Raw genomic sequence first — 17,626 nt, 5'->3', positions numbered from 1 at the left:
GTGACAAAGAAAATCAAAACATACAACCAGAAGAAGACAACAAAGTCAAAGCTCCTACATCCAAAGCCTCCAAGAAAAATATGAAGCAGTCCCAGGCCTTGGAAGAGCTCAAAGGGATTTTGAGAAGCAAGTAAGAGAAGTAGAGGAAAAGCTGGAAAGAGAAATGAGAGTGATGCAAGAAAATAATGAAAAACAAGTCAACAGCTTGCTAAAGGACACCCCAAAAAATACTGAAGAAAATAACACCTTAAAAAATAGCCTAACCCAAATGGCAAAAGAGGTCCAAAAAGTCAATGAAGAGAAGAATGCCCTAAAAAGCCCTAAAAAGCAAAATTGGCCAAATGGAAAAGTCCAAAAGATTACTGAAGAAAATACTTTCTTAAAAATTAGAATAGAGCAATTGAAAGCTAGTGACTTTATGAGAAATCAAGACACTGTAAAACAAATCCAAAAGAATGAAAAATTAGAAAACAATGTAAAATATCTCACTGGAAAAACAACTGACCTAGAAAATAGATCCAGGAGAGACAGTTTTAAAATTATTGGACTACCTGAAAGCCATGATCAAAAAAAGAGGCTAGACATCTAAGGTCACACAGCTAGTGTCTGAGGCCAGATTTGAACTCAAGCAGATGAGCCTTCCTGACTCCAGGCCCAGCACTCTATCCACTGTGCCACCTAGCTGTTTCTTCAGGCTTGTAGAATCCCAAAAAGTTAGATCTAGAAGCTTACTTTTTCCCCATTCCAGTCTCCCTTTACAAATGAAGAACCTGGAGAGGTTAAATAACTTGATCAAGATCACATAACTAGTTAGTAGCAGAAAAAAGACCTAGACCTCAAATAAACCAAGTCTTAGTCCAGTGTTTCTTTCATCATTGACCACTTCTCTAAATCCAGTGACCCTTTCCTCTGTTCTTATTCTCACTGTCATCTCTGCAGCATTTGACACTGTGGGCCAATTGCTCTCATGTAAATCTCTCAAACCTTGGTCTCCCAGAAAATTCAGTGACCAGAATGTAGTTACCAGACTAATCTTTCTAAAAGAGAGCTTTCATCATGTCATTCCCCTGGAGAAAAGTTGATAATAACTCCCCATTACCCATCGGATCAAGGTTAAGTTGTGCAATTAGATACAGCTGTATATAGAATACTAGGCCTGAATTCAGGAGGACATGAGTTCAAATACTGATGCTGTAAACTTTACTAGTTGTTGGACCCTGGGAAGTCACTTAATTTGTCAGCTTCAATTTTCTCATATGTAAAATGAAGATAATAATAGCACCTATTTCACAGGATGTGAGGATCAAGTGAGATAAATGTAAAGTGCTTCTCAATTGGGTATGGAAATCTGTCTTACCCTACAGGAAAATATGGGGAGAAGGGGACAAGAGAGCAGGGGAGTGATAGAGAGGAGGGCAGATTGGGAAAGGGGGTAATCAGAAACAAACACTTCTGAGGAGGGACAGGGTCAAAAGAAAGAACAGAATAAATGGGGGGACAGGATAGAATTAAGGGAAACAGAGTCAGTTTTTCACAACATGACTACTATGGAAGTGTTTTGCATAACTGTACATGTATAACCTATATTGAGTTGCTTGCCTTTTCAATGAGGGTGGGTGGGGAGGGAGGGAGGGAGAAAATTTGGAACCCAAAGTTTTAAAAACATGTTTTAAAAAAAATGTTTTCACATGCAACTGGGAAATAAGAAATACAGAAAATGGGGTACAGAAATCTATCCTGCCCTACAGGAAAATAGAAGGGGAAGGAGATAAGAGAAGGGGAGAGAGATAGAAGAGAGGACAGACTAGGGAAAGGGATATTCAGAATGCATGCCATCTTGGGGGGGGAAGGGGTGAGATGGGGTGAAAATTTGGAACTCAAAATCTTGTGGAAGTAAATGTTGAAAACTAAAAATAAATAAATTTTAAAAAATCAAATCAAATCATTAAGTTCTAAAAAAAAAAATGTAAAGTGCTTTGCCAGTCTTCAAGTGCTATATAAATGCTAGCTATTATTATTATTACTACTACCTCATAATTACTATTATCCTTCCTATTCAACTTGTCAGGAGGATCATATCCTGACTTACCTTCCTGTTCCCTCATGTTGATTCCTGCTTATTTTCTCATGCTATTCCCCATACCTGGAATGCTCTTCTCCATCCTTCCCACTGATCCAAAGCCTAACAATACTTTAAGACACAATTTCACACCTCCTACATAAAAGGTTTGACTCAAGTATCCTACAACTGGTGATCCCTGTATCTTGCAACTTATCCTTTACACTTATTATCTGCTTGTACCTTCTGGAATTGATTTCTTTTCTCTTTAAAATTTAAATTGTCAAATGTATTACTCTCAGGTTTATAAAACAAATCCCTACCCATCTCCCCTACCCAGATTCCATTTTCTAGGCCTAGGAATTTATGATGTCTTACCGTATTATAACCACAAAACTCCATTCTTTCAAACTAGAAGTGAAAAGAAAAGGTAAAAGATGATAATATAACCGACTGTGAAAGGAAGCAATGAGATAAAGTGGGTTTAAATTGCAACAGAGATAAAGACATGATCAACCTGGCATTGAGGCTTGTCAGACACTGGAGTTGGTTTCTGAGGTAGTTATACATGCTACTGAATTTCACTCTTCTAATTTTACCCCAGTACCTATGAGGATCAGTCAGGGAAATTATTGAAAACCTGTCCTTCCAGGTGCACCTAGAGAATCTTTCTTCTTACCAACTCTTCTGTAATTGTGTTATTTTAATGCAGGCCTGCACAACATATGACCCGCAGGCCACTTGCAGCCCACCAAAGGATTTTGGGGGGCCTGGAGAAATTGTAGAGGATATAAAAGAAAGCAAAGATTTAATGAGTACTTTGTCCATGCCCTGCTTAACCCGCCTTCCACTAGTCACTACTGTGACCCTCATGTTAACTTGGTGAGTGGGTTGCCACTGCACACTCTCTCTGATTTGTCATGTGACCCACAGCAACCAACCATTGTCAGTCTGTTTCTAGTCTGAGAGGAGTGATTTCATGATAAATAAAAATCTTAAACAATAAATGTAATTAATTGATATTAATTGAAATTTTCCTTTTTTAATATGGTTTATTTACAAAACAGTTTAATCATTAATTATACCTTTACTTGGAAAGTGAGCCGCTAAATCCTATCTACAGCCCAAAGAAGTTTAGCCTATTTTAATTTTGGCCCCTACTTACTGTCAAGTTGTACAGGTCTGCTTTAATCTCTCCCTCCAATGCTTAACCTTCTTCCTCAACCCTCAGGATGTATAATCACCCCAGATTCCATACTTTCTAACTCAGAAATCACAATATTTTTCTTTGTTTTCCTCCATACTCCTTATGAGAAATACCTGAATAACACCATCAGAAAAATCACAGAATCTAAAAAGGAAGGGGCCTCAGTGAAATTTAGGCTAATTAGTACATGATTAAGATCCTATTCCCCCACCTCAACAACAACAGCAACACAAACATTCCCAGAAAATAAGCATAAAGACTCCAAGTAAAGTCTGCTGGCAATTGGAAACTTAACTATTCTGTCTATTCCACTTTAAGGCAGTTCTGATTACCCTACTATAAGGAAGGTTTTCCTTATATCCAGCTAAAATCTGCTTTTTTTCTTAGCTTTTTCTTGTACTTCTAATTTCTGAGGCCAAAGAAAATTGGTCTAATCATCCTTCCACATGATAGCTTTTAAAATCCTTGAGGCTAGCAATCACATAATCCCTTAGTCTTCTATTTTCCATGCTAATCACCTCTGTGTCCTTCAACTAGTTTTTGCCATAATATTACTCCTACATTTTTTTCTTACTCCCTATTTTACTCCTTGTAGGCCTCAGCTTTGTATTCTGACATGATGATGTTTGATATATGTGTTATGTAGTGTCTCAGAGCAAAACTGTCTCCTCACTCTTTCAGAAAACATCTGTAAAGATGATAAAAATAAAGCCAGTATTATTCCTCATAAAGTGAATCTACCCAAACAAAATCCCACCAACGTTCAGAATTAAAATATTTAAAGTTCTCCTTCTATAGGACATTGGCCTTTTCAGTGAGTAGGCATGCTTTATTTTTTTTATTTTTACTGATACATTTTGTTTTTACATCATCTACATTTCTTGATATATACTTCTCCCCTACCCCTCTCAGAGAGTCATCCCTCATAACAAACAATAAAAAAAGGAAAAGAAAAAAGTTCAGCAAAGCTAAAATGTCAGTCAAGTCATCAGTATATGCAGCATTCAATAGTAATAATCTCTATATCTTTATAAAGAAGAGTGGAGAAATATTCTCATATTTTTTTTCTTTGGGGCCAAATTTGATCATTATAATTTCATTGGAAACAACTTTATTCTATCATTTTTCTTTCCATTTATTTGGTAGTCCTTGTGCATGTTGCTTTCCTGCTTTGGCTTGCTTCACTTTGTGTCAGTTCATGTAAACTTTCCTGTACTTCTCTCTCCCTTCCTCATATTCGTCATTTCATGAAATGCAATAATATCCCACTACATTCATATGCCACAATTTGTTTAACCATCCCCCAATCAATGGAAATCCACTGTTTCTAGTTCTTTGTTGCTGTAAGAAGTTCAGTTACAAATATTTGTCCTATATGGAGTCTTTATTTTTAGTATTAACTTCTTTGGGGTATATACTTAGTAGTGGGTTCTTCAGCTCAAAGAGTACAGATATTTTATTCACTTAGCATATTTTCAAGTTGCTTTCTAGAATGGCTGGACAATTCTAGAGTACCTTTCCATAATGAATCCAACATTTACCCTTCTCATCTTTTGTCATTTTTGTTAGTTTCCTGGACATGAGGCTGATCCTCAGAGTTGTTTTGATTGTGCAAGAATATTTTATAAAGAACAGTTATCAGCATTATTTTCTGGCTCTATCCACAAGAAATAGAAATGTCTATATGCCTTTACAGATATTTCTCCTGGGGCCTCTATTTTGTGGAGGGGTCCAAGTTGGCCTTTATTCCTTTTCCTGCCCTGTTCTTGATTTCTGGACTTTTAAACCTGGTTTCTGGACTTTTAAACTTTTAAATGTATCTGCCATGGAACTTCCCTGAGCACCTGCACCTCCTCACCTTGAAATATATAATTACTCGTGCAGCCTTATTAATCTGGAATATCCCTCTGTAAGGCCCACACTCTGTGTCATTGGTGAGTTTCTCCGAGGACCTCCATTTTGTACAGTAGCCCAACCTAGTCTTCCTTCACTGTTCCTGGCTACCAGACTTCAAAATCATGTCTTCACACCTGGTATCTCAATTTCCCATTGCTCCCTTCTAGGCTTTTCAGCTCTTTTTGGTGTGGTATTTTCTCAGAATAGAAATGTAAGCTTTACTTGTATTTGTATCCCTAGCACTTAGCATAGTGGCTGGTACTTAGAAACTGCTTAATATATGTGTTTGTTTTCTTTGTTCCTTGCTTCCTTCTCAAAGGTCTAAAAGGCACCATATAATGTACCCATCATGCATCTTTTTATTTGATGCCAAGGTTATGTCTAAGACACAGAGCTACAGACATGAAATACCTACCTTTAAAGTATCATTTGGGTAACGAATATCTGAACTTATAAAAAGGCCCATTGTTGAAAGGACCACTAAATGATAATTTGTTAAGACAATGTCCACAAGCATAGATTTCTGGCACTCTAAAGAAGGAAAAATAACAAGAAGTCATTATAAATTCATTTATGAATTGAAAGCACAATCACAGGGATCAGGATCAACATAATTTATTTTCATAGCTTTGTTTTCTCTTCATGATATAGATGAGGACAGATAATAATTGGATAAATGTGATTTAGTTGTGTTGGCACAGTGCAATCCTGGGAATTAAAAACTCTAAGTTTCAAAAAAAAAAAATTAAAAAATTAAAAAAATAAAAATAAAAAAATAAAAAACTCTTGGTTCCTAAACCTAATTTGACTGATTTGCCAATGAGCCTTCAGGGAGTTACAATGTCTCCAGTCCCTTATTTCCTGTTTCTTCCTTTGTGACATTATGGAGCAATAACCTATTCAAGTATGCTATGAGACTTCAAAAGTCCTTGGGATTCTATAGTTATCAACAATCAGAGTTGAGGTGGAACTTAGAAAATAACTAACTCAAACTTCTCATTTTAAAAGTGAAGAATCTAGAGTTTCAGGAAAGGATTTGCCTAATGTGCTATCAAGAGTTGGGAATGGGGGGCAGGGCACAGCTACATGGCGCAGTGGATAGAGCTCCAGCCTTGAAGTCAGGAGGACCTTAGTTCAAATCCGGCCTCAAACACATAACACTTACTAGCTATGTGACACTGGGCAAGTCACTTAATCCCCATTGCCCAACCCCCCCCCCCAAAAAAGAGGTGGGAATAGAAGTGCTACCAATGAAATCTTTGGCCAAAAAAGTTACCGTCATCATTCTGGACAACGCAGATACTACTTGTGACATCATACCAAAAAGTTTCCTTATTCTCCCAAAATCCAGAAAAAGTCACACCAAAGAAATATCCTAAAAAAGAAATACAAAATAAAGTTTTAAATGGGGGTAAATACAATTGGGGCAGCTAGGTGGCACAGAAGCTAAGACCACTGGCCCTGGGCTCAGGAAAACCTTAGTTCAAATCCAGCCTCAGACACTTCCTAACTGTGTGAGCCTGGTCAGGTCACTTGACCCTGTTTACCTCAATTTCCTCATCTGTAAAATGAGCTGGAAAAGAAAATGGTAAACCACTCCAGCATCTTTGCCAAGAAAACCCCAAATGGGGTCACAAGCAATTGGATACAACTAATCAACTAAATAGCAACAACAAGAAACACAAGAAAAATAAATGTAAATGCCCAAGATCAAACAATTCTTAAAAGATTTTAAGCAAATTCTACAGTGTCTGGCCAGTAGGCAAAACTTTTATGGGGCTACTACATACTGCTCTTCATCTTTATCACATCCCTCACAAACTAAAAAATACATTATTTTAATTGGTCAGATATAATACAAGGCTTCAGAATGAATACTTGATTGAATTTCTGGTCTAGTTAACACTGGGAAGAATATAAGAGCTCACATTTCTGCAGCATTATTTTTTAGTTAATTTATTTATTTTTAGTTTTCAACATTCACTTCCATAAGATTTTGAGTTCCAAATTTTCTCCCCATCTCGTCCCTCCTCCCACCCCAAGATGGCGTGCATTCTGCATACCCCTTCCCCTGATCTGCCCTCCCTTCTATTATCCCCCTTCTCTCATTCCCTTCCCCTTCCCTTTCTATTTTTCTGTAGGGCAGGATAGATTTCTATACCCCATTGTCTGTATATCTTATTTCCTAATTGCATGTAAAAACAATTTTTAACATTTGTTTTTAAAACTTTGGGTTCCAAATTTTCTCCCTGCCTCCCTCCCCACCCAGCCACATTGAGAAGGCAAGCAACTTGATACAGGTTATACATGTGTAGTCATGCAAAACACTTCCATAGTAGTCATGTTGTGAAAAACTGACTCTATTTCTTTCTTATCTCCTTCCCCCCATGTTCCTGTAGGTTGAGATAGATTTCCATACCCAATTAAATGTGTCTATTATTCCCTCCTTAAGCCAAATACAATGAGACTAAGATTCATTCATTCCCTCCCACTCCCCCCCCCGCCACTTCTCCTACATGGTAAAAGCTTTTGCCTCTCTCTTTTATGTGAGATAATTTACACCATTCTAACTCTCCCTTTCTCCTTCACCCAGTACAATACTCTCTCACCCCTTAACTTTACTTTTTAGATATCATCCCTTCATCTTCAACTCACCCTGTGCCCTCTGTCTATATATATATTCCCTCCAACTGCCCTACTACTGAAAAAGGTCTCGTGTGTTACAAATATCATCTTTCCATGTAGGAATGTAAACAGTTCAACTTTAATAAGTCCCTTATGATTTCTCTTTCCAGTTTACCTTTTCATGCTTCTCTTAAGTCCTGTATTTGAAAGTCAAATTTTATATTCAGCTCTGGTCTTTTGATCAAGAATGTTGAAGGTCTTCTCTTTCACTGTATCTTCATTTTTTCCCCGAATGATTATACTCAGTTTTGCTGGGTAGGAGATTCTTGGTTTTAATCCTAGCTCTTTTGACCTCTGGAATATCATGATCCCTTAATGTAGAAGCTCCTAGATCTTATGTTATCCTGATTGTGTTTCCACAATACTGGAATTATTTCTTTCTGGCTGCTTACAATATTTTCTCCTTGACCTGAGAACTCTAGAATTTGGCTAAAATATTCCAATTAGTTTTCTTTTGGGGATCTCTTTCAGGATGTGATCAGTGGATTCTTTCCATTTCTATTTTACCCTCTGGTTTTAGAATATTAGGGCAGTTTTCCTTGATAATTTCTTGAAAGATGATGTCTAGGCTTTTTTTTTTTATCATGGCTTTCAGGTAGTCCAATAATTTTTAAATGATCTCTCCTGGATCTATCGTCCAGGTCAGTTGTTTTTCCAATGAGATATTTCACATGGTTTTCTATTTTTTCATTCTTTTGGTTTTGTTTTACAATGTCTTGATTTCTCATAAAGTCATTAGCTTCCGTTTGCTCCATTCTAATTTTTAAGGAATTACTTTCTTCAGTTGTAAAATGATCCAACCATTTTGGACAGCAATTTAGAACTATACACAAAGAGCTACAAAAATGTGCATACCCTTTCACCCAGCAATAGCACTTCTAGTGCTGTATCCCAAAGAGATCATAAAAATGGGAAAAGGACCCACATGTACAAAAATATTTATAGCAGCTGTTTTTGTGGTGGCCAAGAATTGGAAATTGAGAGGATGCCCACCAATTGGGGAATGGCTGAGCAAGCTGTGGTATATGAAAGTAATGGAATACTATTGTGCTAAAAGAAATGATGAACAGGCTGACTTCAGAAAAACCTGGAAAGACTTGTATGATCTGATGTCGAGTGAAATGAACAGATGCAGGAGAATGTTGTATACACTAACAGCCACTTTGAGTGATGACTAAAATTGATAGACTTAACCCTTCTCAGCAATACAAGCATCTAAGACATCTCCAAAGGCCTCATGAAGGAAAATGCTATCAAACTATGGAGTCTGAATGCAAATCAAAGCATACTATTTGCTATTTTTTTTCTGTTGTGATTTGTTTCCTCTTTCTGGTGGTTCCTCCTATTGGTTCTAATTCTTACTTACAACATCACTAATGTGAAAATATGTTTAATAGGAATGTATATGTATAGCCTATATCAGATTGTGCGCTGTCTTGGGGAGGGAAATGTGGAGGGAGGGGGAGAAAAATTTAAAACTCAAAAGCTTACAGAAGTGATTGTTGATAATTCAAATCAAATTAAAAAAGGAATTACTTTCTTCAGTGAGTTTTTGGACCTTCTTTTCCATTTGGCCAATTCTGCTTCTTAAGGCATTCTTTTCCTCATTGGCTTCTTGGACCTCTTTTGCCATTTGGGTTAGTCTATTTTTAAGGTGTTATTGTCTTCAGTATTTTGGGGGGGTCTACTTTAGCAAGTTGTTGACTTGTTTTTCATGATTTTCTTGCATCACTCTCATTTCTCTTCCCAATTTTTCCTCTACTTCTCTTACTTGCTTCTCAAAATCCCTTTTGAGCTCTTCCATGGTCTGGGACTAATTCATATTTTTCTTGGAGGCTTTGGATGTAAGAGCTTTGACTTTGATGTCTTCTTCTGGTTATATGTTTTGCTCCTTTGTCTCCAAAGTAAGATTCTATATGGCCTGACTTTTTTTGTGCTGTTTGCTCATGTTCCCAGTCAATTACTTGACTTTTTAACTCTGTTAAGGTAGGGCTCTGCTTCCAGCATGAAGGGTGTACTGTCCCAAGCTTCAGAGGTCTTGTGCAGCTGTTTTCAGAGGTACTTCTAGGGACCTGTAAATTTTCAGTTCTTCCCAGGTGGTATGATCAAAGGAGAGGTGTTTACTCCTTTCCTGGCTTGTGCTGTGGGCTATGAGGGACCACAAGCACTCTTTTCTGCCTTGGAACTGTGAGAAGGATTCCCTCTTCACTGCTACCACCAGCTCTGCCACACTAGAGCCCCACTTCACCCCAGGACTACCACCCAGGATTGCAACTCAGATCCAAGCATGGGAAAAGCAAGAGAATCCTGCCTCAGCACCAGCAGAGAGATCCTTGCAATCCCCCTCTGATCAGCCACTCGATCCCCCCACCATCTGTGGTCCAAGAACTCCAAAAGTAGCCATTGCCCTGGGGCTGTGCTAGGACTAGGGCCAGACAATGTTCTTCTCTCACCCAGTTCCAACAGATCTTTCCTCCTGACCTTCTAAGTTGTCTTTGGTGTTTCTGGGTTGAGACATCTGAAAACTGCCACAGTCCTCCTGACCTTCTAAGTTGTCTTTGGTGTTTCTGGGTTGAGACATCTGAAAACTGCCACAGTCCCTTTAGGCCTGCTCCAGATTTGCTGAGGCCTGGTCTTTGCCTGCATGACCCATGCTGAACTGAGTTCCTCTCCTAGCCCGGCCCAACAGACCTTTCTCATCAACCATCCAGGTTGTCTTGGGCTGGAAATTTGTTTCACTCTGTCTTTTTGTGGGTTCTACTGCTCTAAAATTTGTTTAGAGTCATTTTTACAGGTATTTAGAGGGGTTTGGGAGACAGCTCTAGCAAGTCACTGCTTTTACTCTGCCATCTTGGCTCCACCCCCCATTGTTTTCTTTTGGTTTGGTTTTTTGCACAAAGCACTTTGCTCACAGTGATCCTCACTGCTGTGGAGCCTATAAAAGCATTACTGACCCATTTCAATGAAATGAGAAAATCAAGTGTCAGAGTCAAACAGTTTAAGTAAAAAGCCATCACAAGGCTTAAATTCTACTCATTTCAAGCTAAATATCAGCTATTAGAAAGAGATATTATATAATAACAAACTCGTAAACAGTAGCCAAACCATGAAAACAATCATTTGAGTGGCATAACATCTGAACTCCTTCTATAAAGGAAGCATAAAAAACACCCTCAGCAACAAACACATATGCACTCACAACACCCACAAGCTTGTTTCACAAGACCTGATGCATAACCAAGACCCTCATACACTTAGTATCATTATTTATGGAAGATAAGTTAAATATATAAATACATAATTACATATATACATGCATATATATATATATACATGTGTGTGTACACACACATATATTTGTTTGTATGTTTGTTTGCATACTTTCCCCCATTAACAGTGATGTCCTCCATGGCAGGGTTTGTCTTTTGCCTTTTTTTGTATCTCCAGTGCCTAGCGCAGTACCTGGCACATAGTAGATTAAAAGATGTTTATTGACTGATAAGATAAATAAAGGAACAAAGAGGCAAGGAATAGACCCTTAAACTGGTTGTGATAATATCTTCTCAGTAGCATGGATCAAAAAAGTAGTTTATTTTTATTTCTACCAAGTGTTGAACCATCCCAACTTCAGAGCTATTATTTCATGAGTTTTCATGTAGGATGAATCTCCAAAGATGAGAATGTACTTTGATTTCTCCTCTGTCTTCTGAATGTAAAACAAATGGTGTGAGCTCCAAATGTAATGACTATGCTTGCCTGATTTATTCTATGATAGGTTCTCTTCCATTTATTTTAAATTCAATCCCCAAATCATTTATTGAGCACATACTATGTCCAAGGTACTGGACATACTGGAATGCTTCAATGGCTCTATGATCCTATGAGTATGAGTATACCATCCATCACCTGAGGTGGCAATCCAATCAATTAATCAACAAGCATGTATTAAATAATACTATCTGCCAGGCATTGTTCTGGGACTACAAACAAAATAGTGAAATAGTCTCTAACCTCAAGGCACTTATATTCTAATGGGAAAAATTGTGTATATGTATGAGTATATAGAAAATACACATAAAATAGATTCAAGGTGACCATGGAAAGGCAAGTGCTAGCAATAGGAAGACCAAGAAATGCTTCCTACAGAAGGTCTGCCTGATCTAGGTCCTGAAGGAAACCAGGGATTCTTCAAAGCAGAGGTGAGGAAGGAATGGTGCATTCTAGGAAGGGAGGAATTAGCCCAAAGAAAGGCCTAGTGGTAGGAGATCAAGTATCCTGTGTGAGAAACAGCAAGAAATATAATTTTGCTAAAACAGAATACATAATGTTTAAGAAGACTGGAAAAATAAGAAGTCAGGTTGTGAAGAGCTTGAAATACCAAACAGAGGAGCCTCTATTTGTTGTTAGAGGAAATAGGGAGGCACTGGAATTGATTGGGTGACATGATTAGAACTTCACTTTAGAAAAATCACTCCAATAGCTCTATAAGGGATGAATTGCAATGGGGAGTGACTTGAGTCAGGGAGGTCAAGTAGAAAGCTATGGAAGTAGTCCCAGAGAGAGGAGAAGAAGGTCTAAATGACATTTTTCATAGATTTCATATAATTCCCCTTCTCTTTACTCATTCAGAAAAACCCACATTATGACCCCTCATTGCCTCTTGCGCAATAGCCTTCTAATTGGTCTCCCTGTCTCTTCTCATTGTAATATATCTTCTATACAGCTACTACTAAAGTAATATCCCTAAACATGTCTGATCATGTCAGACCCTACACTCCTACCCAACCTGCAGGGTCAAATATAGTCTTCTAATTTATATTTAAAGCGCTTCACCACCTTGTCCCTTCCTACTTTTCCAGTCTTCTCACATTACTCTCCTCCAGGCATTCTAAGGTCCACTACTATTGACTTACTTGCTATTCTATACATAACACTCCCATCTCTGTGCTTTTGCACTGCCTATCCCACATGCCTGCAATCTTCTCCCTCAACCTCCTGAAATTACTTATTTCTTTCAAGACTCAGCTCAAATGATACACTCCGCTGGAAGCCTTTACCAATCCCCATAGAGAAAAATGTGATATGTGATGATATGTGAGAGATGCTGCAGAGGTAGAAACAAGCATTTAGCAACTGGTTAAAATTTTCAGGGCATTCAGTCTTGGGTGAGGTTTTCCATTGTCTGTTCTAGGGTGTCAATTTTCCTTGCCGTTCTTTGATCCCTAACTTTTCCATTCTGCAGTTCTTGCTTCACTTACTCCAGCTACTCTTCTAGTCCCTATAACCAGGGTGTTTTTTATTTTCTCTGAGATTTTACCTAGACTTACTAGAGAGTTGATATCCTCTTCAGGCTTCAAGCCCTGGACATCTCTCAAACCAGTGTATTTCTTCTTCATGATCAGATTTGTCTTCAATTTGCTCATAAGAAGCATGGTGAGTCAGGCTCCTCTCTGAATGCTGTGGGCAGATCCTACTCTGCCCTGAGCATAGTGGGCCAGAAAAGGCCCCTCCTTCAAAGGTCTCCATGGTTCTGCCTGTAGGATCCCCTTTCTCATGAGGCTCTGGACCTCTTCTTGCTATAGACTTAGCCTGATGTTTTTCCCCACTGATGCTACACTCAGTGGTTACTCCTGTGCTGGTCAACACAGACTTCAGTCACCACTTGGGCTGGATTTTGCCAAGGACCTTTGACCTGAAGTTTGACTGGGCCAATGAGACCCAGGGAACCAATCAGAAAAGTCCTGAGGCTGATCCCTATGCTAGGCTAGAAATTAATTGGTACCCTGTTGGAACAGAGTCAGCCTCAGACATTATTTCTGGAGTGCTATGATGGACCAGTCTTAAATGGCCTAAAGCTACTTTCTCTCTCTCTCTCTCTCTCTCTCTCTCTCTCTCTCTCTCTCTCTCTCTCTCTCCCCCCTCCCCGAAACTGAGTATAGGCAGTCAATTACAGGTTTATGGAAGGCTTTGGCCTCTGCAGGGAATTTGGGATCCTCTCAGAACATTACCTACAGCCACAGGATTTGGGAAAGACCTAAGCTTGGCTGGGCTTGGGTGCTCTGAAGCTCAGATATGGAATGCTGAGATTATACAGATGGCTTTAAGATGGATTGCTCTAAGTGGTCTATCTCAAGAACTCTATTGGACCCTGGGTTACCCCTATGTGGATTTCTGGAATGGATACAAAGTCTAGAAGTAACTCTTTCTATGATCTAGTAGAGTAGAGATCATCTCTATGACCACAAGGAGAGTTTGAGAAGGATCTGGGATTCTCTGTGCCCTAACATGCAACCAGGGGTATAGGGTGTCTTCAGGGAAGACTAGTACCTCAGGTGTGAGGGCTGCCAAGCCCTTTTAAGGACTGCTTTCCACCTCTGGTGTCCACCTGTTCCACCTAACCTTCATCTGTGGTTGTAAGGAGCCACAGCATGCATAGCAGCCACACACCAGTAAATTGTTTTGGCAAATGGGCTATACCAGGTTGAGGATAACCAAGGGGTCTCAGATCCATCGGTGAGTTAGGAAGGCATCTACCCAAGCATGTGAAGATTTCCACTGGTAGCATAGGCAGATGAGAACAATTTTTTTTTCCAATGGCCATGAAGGCAGCTAAAGCAGGTGCTGCAGAGCACTTAGAGCTTGGTTAGACATCAAAGATGCTAAGGTCACCCACTGCATCTTGAGCCATTACCAGTTGTCTTGACTCTGTCCTGCCACTGGACTGTGATGACTCTGGAGGACAGGGTGATGCCGATGACATCATACAATTCTGCCTCACTTAAATCCAATTTATGCATGAATCAAAAGACATCACTCATACCATTTTACCATTTTTACCTATCTCAAAGCCACGTGGCAACAGGCAAATGATGAAGCAGCAGGTACAGATACACTGGGAACTGTGGTCAAAACCCTGCACACAGGCAGCCCAAGCCATAGGGTCATCATCTCACTGGAAGCAGCAGTGGGATTTGGCAGCTCCTTGAGTGACTAAGAAGTCTTTTAAGGATCACACTGCTCACTTCCTGGTGTGAGGAAGGGACAAAAAAAGGTGTCTCTGACTGATCATAGACTTATGCTCTCCAAGTTAAAGCCCCAAAACAAAATGACTATCAAAAGAATTCAGGTCAATAGATTTGAGCTCTTCTCTAAACAGAAACAGTTTGTTGCTAACTTGGAGGAAAAGTTGAGCCAACACACAGTTGGCAACAGTGGAGCAGAAAAGGAGTGGGTAGCTTTCAGGGATTTGGTATATAGCACTGCATTTGATCATCTGGGTCATAAAACTCATAAACATTAAAACTGGTTTGATGAAAATGAGGAAATTCAGTAGCTGCTAAATGAAAAAACAAGAATTCCACAGGGTTTACCAGTAGGATAGCTCATCTATCTCTAAGATGGCAGTATTTAATTCTGTCAAAAGTAAAGTATAAGCAAAGCTTAGAGAGATGCAGAATTCTTGGCTAAGTAAGAAGGCAGATGAAATCCAGCCTTATGATGATAGTAACAATCCAAAGCACTTTTATGATGTCCTAAAGGCTATTTATGGGCCAAAGACCTACGGTGTATCTTAACTTCTTAGTGCTGAGGGAACCACATTGATTAGTGATAAGGATATGGTCCTAGAAAGATGGGCTGAACTCTTCCATACTGTTTTCAACAGACTGTCATCAATCAATACTGAAGCCACTGACCACTTACCTCCAGTTGAAGTCAATCCCTCCCTAGCTGAAGTTCCAAATGAAGAAGAGGTTTTGAATGCCATTGGGCTCCTTTCATGTGGCAAAGCCCCTGGTTCTGATTCTATTCCAGCTAAGATTTACAAAGTGTGTGTGTTGGGAGGGTCCTTTGCTCATACAAAAGCTGACTGCAATTTTCTGGGTTATATGGCAAGAGGCAGTTATCCCCCAGGAGTTCAAGGATACCTCCATTGTAGATCTCTATAAAGGTAAAGGAAATAGATTGTTCTGTCACAATCACGGGGGATCTCTCTCTTAGTCATCACCAGCAAGATTCTTGCCAGAGTCCTCCTTAATAGACTGATCCTTCACCTGGAAGATGGTCATCTACCTAAAAGCCAGTGGGGCTTCAGAAAGGGCCAAGGAACAGTTGATATGGTGCTTGCTGCCTGACAACTCCAGGAGAAATGCCAGGAACAGAACAGAGGTCTGCACACAACATTTGTAGATCTGACCAAGGCCTTTGATATTGTCAGTCATGAGGGCTTATGGAAAATTATGTCAAAATTTGATTGCCTGGAGAAGTTCATCAGCATTGTACATCAATTTCACGATGACATGCTTGCCCGGGTTCTGGATGATGGACAATGCTTTTGTGCTTTCCCAGTCACCAATGGAGTGAAACAAGGCTGTGTGCTTGCTCCCATTCTTTTTTATTTGAAGACAGGTTTTGTTTATTTAGTAGCCTGCATTTTATTTTTTTTAATTTATTTATTTTTAGTTTTCAACATTCACTTCCATAAGATTTTGAGTTCCAAATTTTCTCCCCATCTCTCCCCTTCCCCCAGCCCAAGACAGTGTGCAATTTGATATAGGCTCTACATATACATTCATATTGAACCTATTTTCACATTAGTCATGTTGTAAAGAAGAATTAGAACCAATTGGAGAACCCATGAGAAAGAATAAACAGAAAAGAGAGTAAATAATATGTATTCAGAGTTCAGAGTTCTTTTTTCTGGACATGGACAGCGTTTTCCATCATCAGTCATTTGGAATTGTCTTGGATCCTTGCATTGCTAAGAAGAGATGAGTCTATGAAAGTTAGTCATCACACAATGTGGCTGTTACTGTGTACAATGTTCTCCTGGTTCTGCTCACTTCACTCAGCATCAGACCATACAAGTCTTTCCAGGTTTTTCTGAACTCTGCCTGCTCATCATTTCTTATAGCACAATAGTATTCCATTACAATCATATACCACAACTTGTTCAGCCATTCCCCAACTGATGGGCATCCGATCAATTTCCAATTCTTGGCCACCACAAAAAGATCGGCTACAAATAATTTTGTACATGTGGGTTCTTTTCCCATTCATATGATCTCTTTGGGATATAGACCTAGAAGTGGTATTGCTGGGTCAAAGGGTATGCACAGTTTCATATCATAGTTCCAAATTTGGGCATAGTTCCAAATTGCTCTCCAGAATGGTTGGATAAGTTCATAATTCCACCAACAATGTATTAGTGTTCCAATTTTCCCACATCTTCTCCAGCATTTATCATTTTCCTGTTTTGTCATGTTAGCCAATTTGATAGGTGTGATGTGGTACCTCAGAGTTGTTTTGATTTGCATTTCTCTAAATCAATAATGATTTAGAGCATTTTTTCATATGACTACAGATAGCTTTAACTTCTTCTGAAAACTGCCTCCCGTGCTTTTTAGTATGATGTTTTCCACTATGTTATCAAATGCCCTCAATGAGGATGAACACAGTATCAAGGTCAGCTACTGCACTGATGGTAAATTCTCCAACTTGAAAAGGCTACAAGCCAAGACCAAAGTGGATGGAGTATTGATGCAGGATTTTCTGTTTGCTCTGATTGTTTACTCAATGCAGCCTCTGAAGCTGAGATGCAACAAAGTATGCATCGATTCTCTGCTGCTTATACTCATTTTTGCCTAACAATGAACAACAACAACAACAACAAAAAAACCCACAGGTGCTCCAAGAGCCACCACCACACCATGCATACATAGAACATCAGTTACAGCAAATGGAGAAGTTCTGAATGCTGTGGATAAGTTCACTTACCTTGG

General features: G+C 39.1%; 1 protein-coding gene across 1 annotated transcript in view; it reads right to left on the bottom strand.

The window, feature by feature from the left end:
* CATSPERB (cation channel sperm associated auxiliary subunit beta) overlaps positions 1-17,626 on the bottom strand; it is a 238,521-nt gene that overhangs the window by 157,107 nt on the left and 63,788 nt on the right. Inside the window, exons 7-9 of the mRNA XM_027870178.1 lie at positions 6,439-6,537; positions 5,578-5,693; positions 2,438-2,470 (exon numbers count right to left, since the gene is read on the bottom strand). Of these exons, the coding sequence (XP_027725979.1) occupies positions 2,438-2,470; positions 5,578-5,693; positions 6,439-6,537 (248 nt within the window). The remainder of the gene's footprint in view (positions 1-2,437; positions 2,471-5,577; positions 5,694-6,438; positions 6,538-17,626) is intronic.

Source organism: Vombatus ursinus, unplaced genomic scaffold (assembly GCF_900497805.2).
Source record: "Vombatus ursinus unplaced genomic scaffold, bare-nosed wombat genome assembly UNPS02014794.1, whole genome shotgun sequence".
NCBI lineage: Eukaryota > Metazoa > Chordata > Mammalia > Diprotodontia > Vombatidae > Vombatus > Vombatus ursinus.
This window is presented reverse-complemented; position numbering and strand designations above follow the sequence as displayed.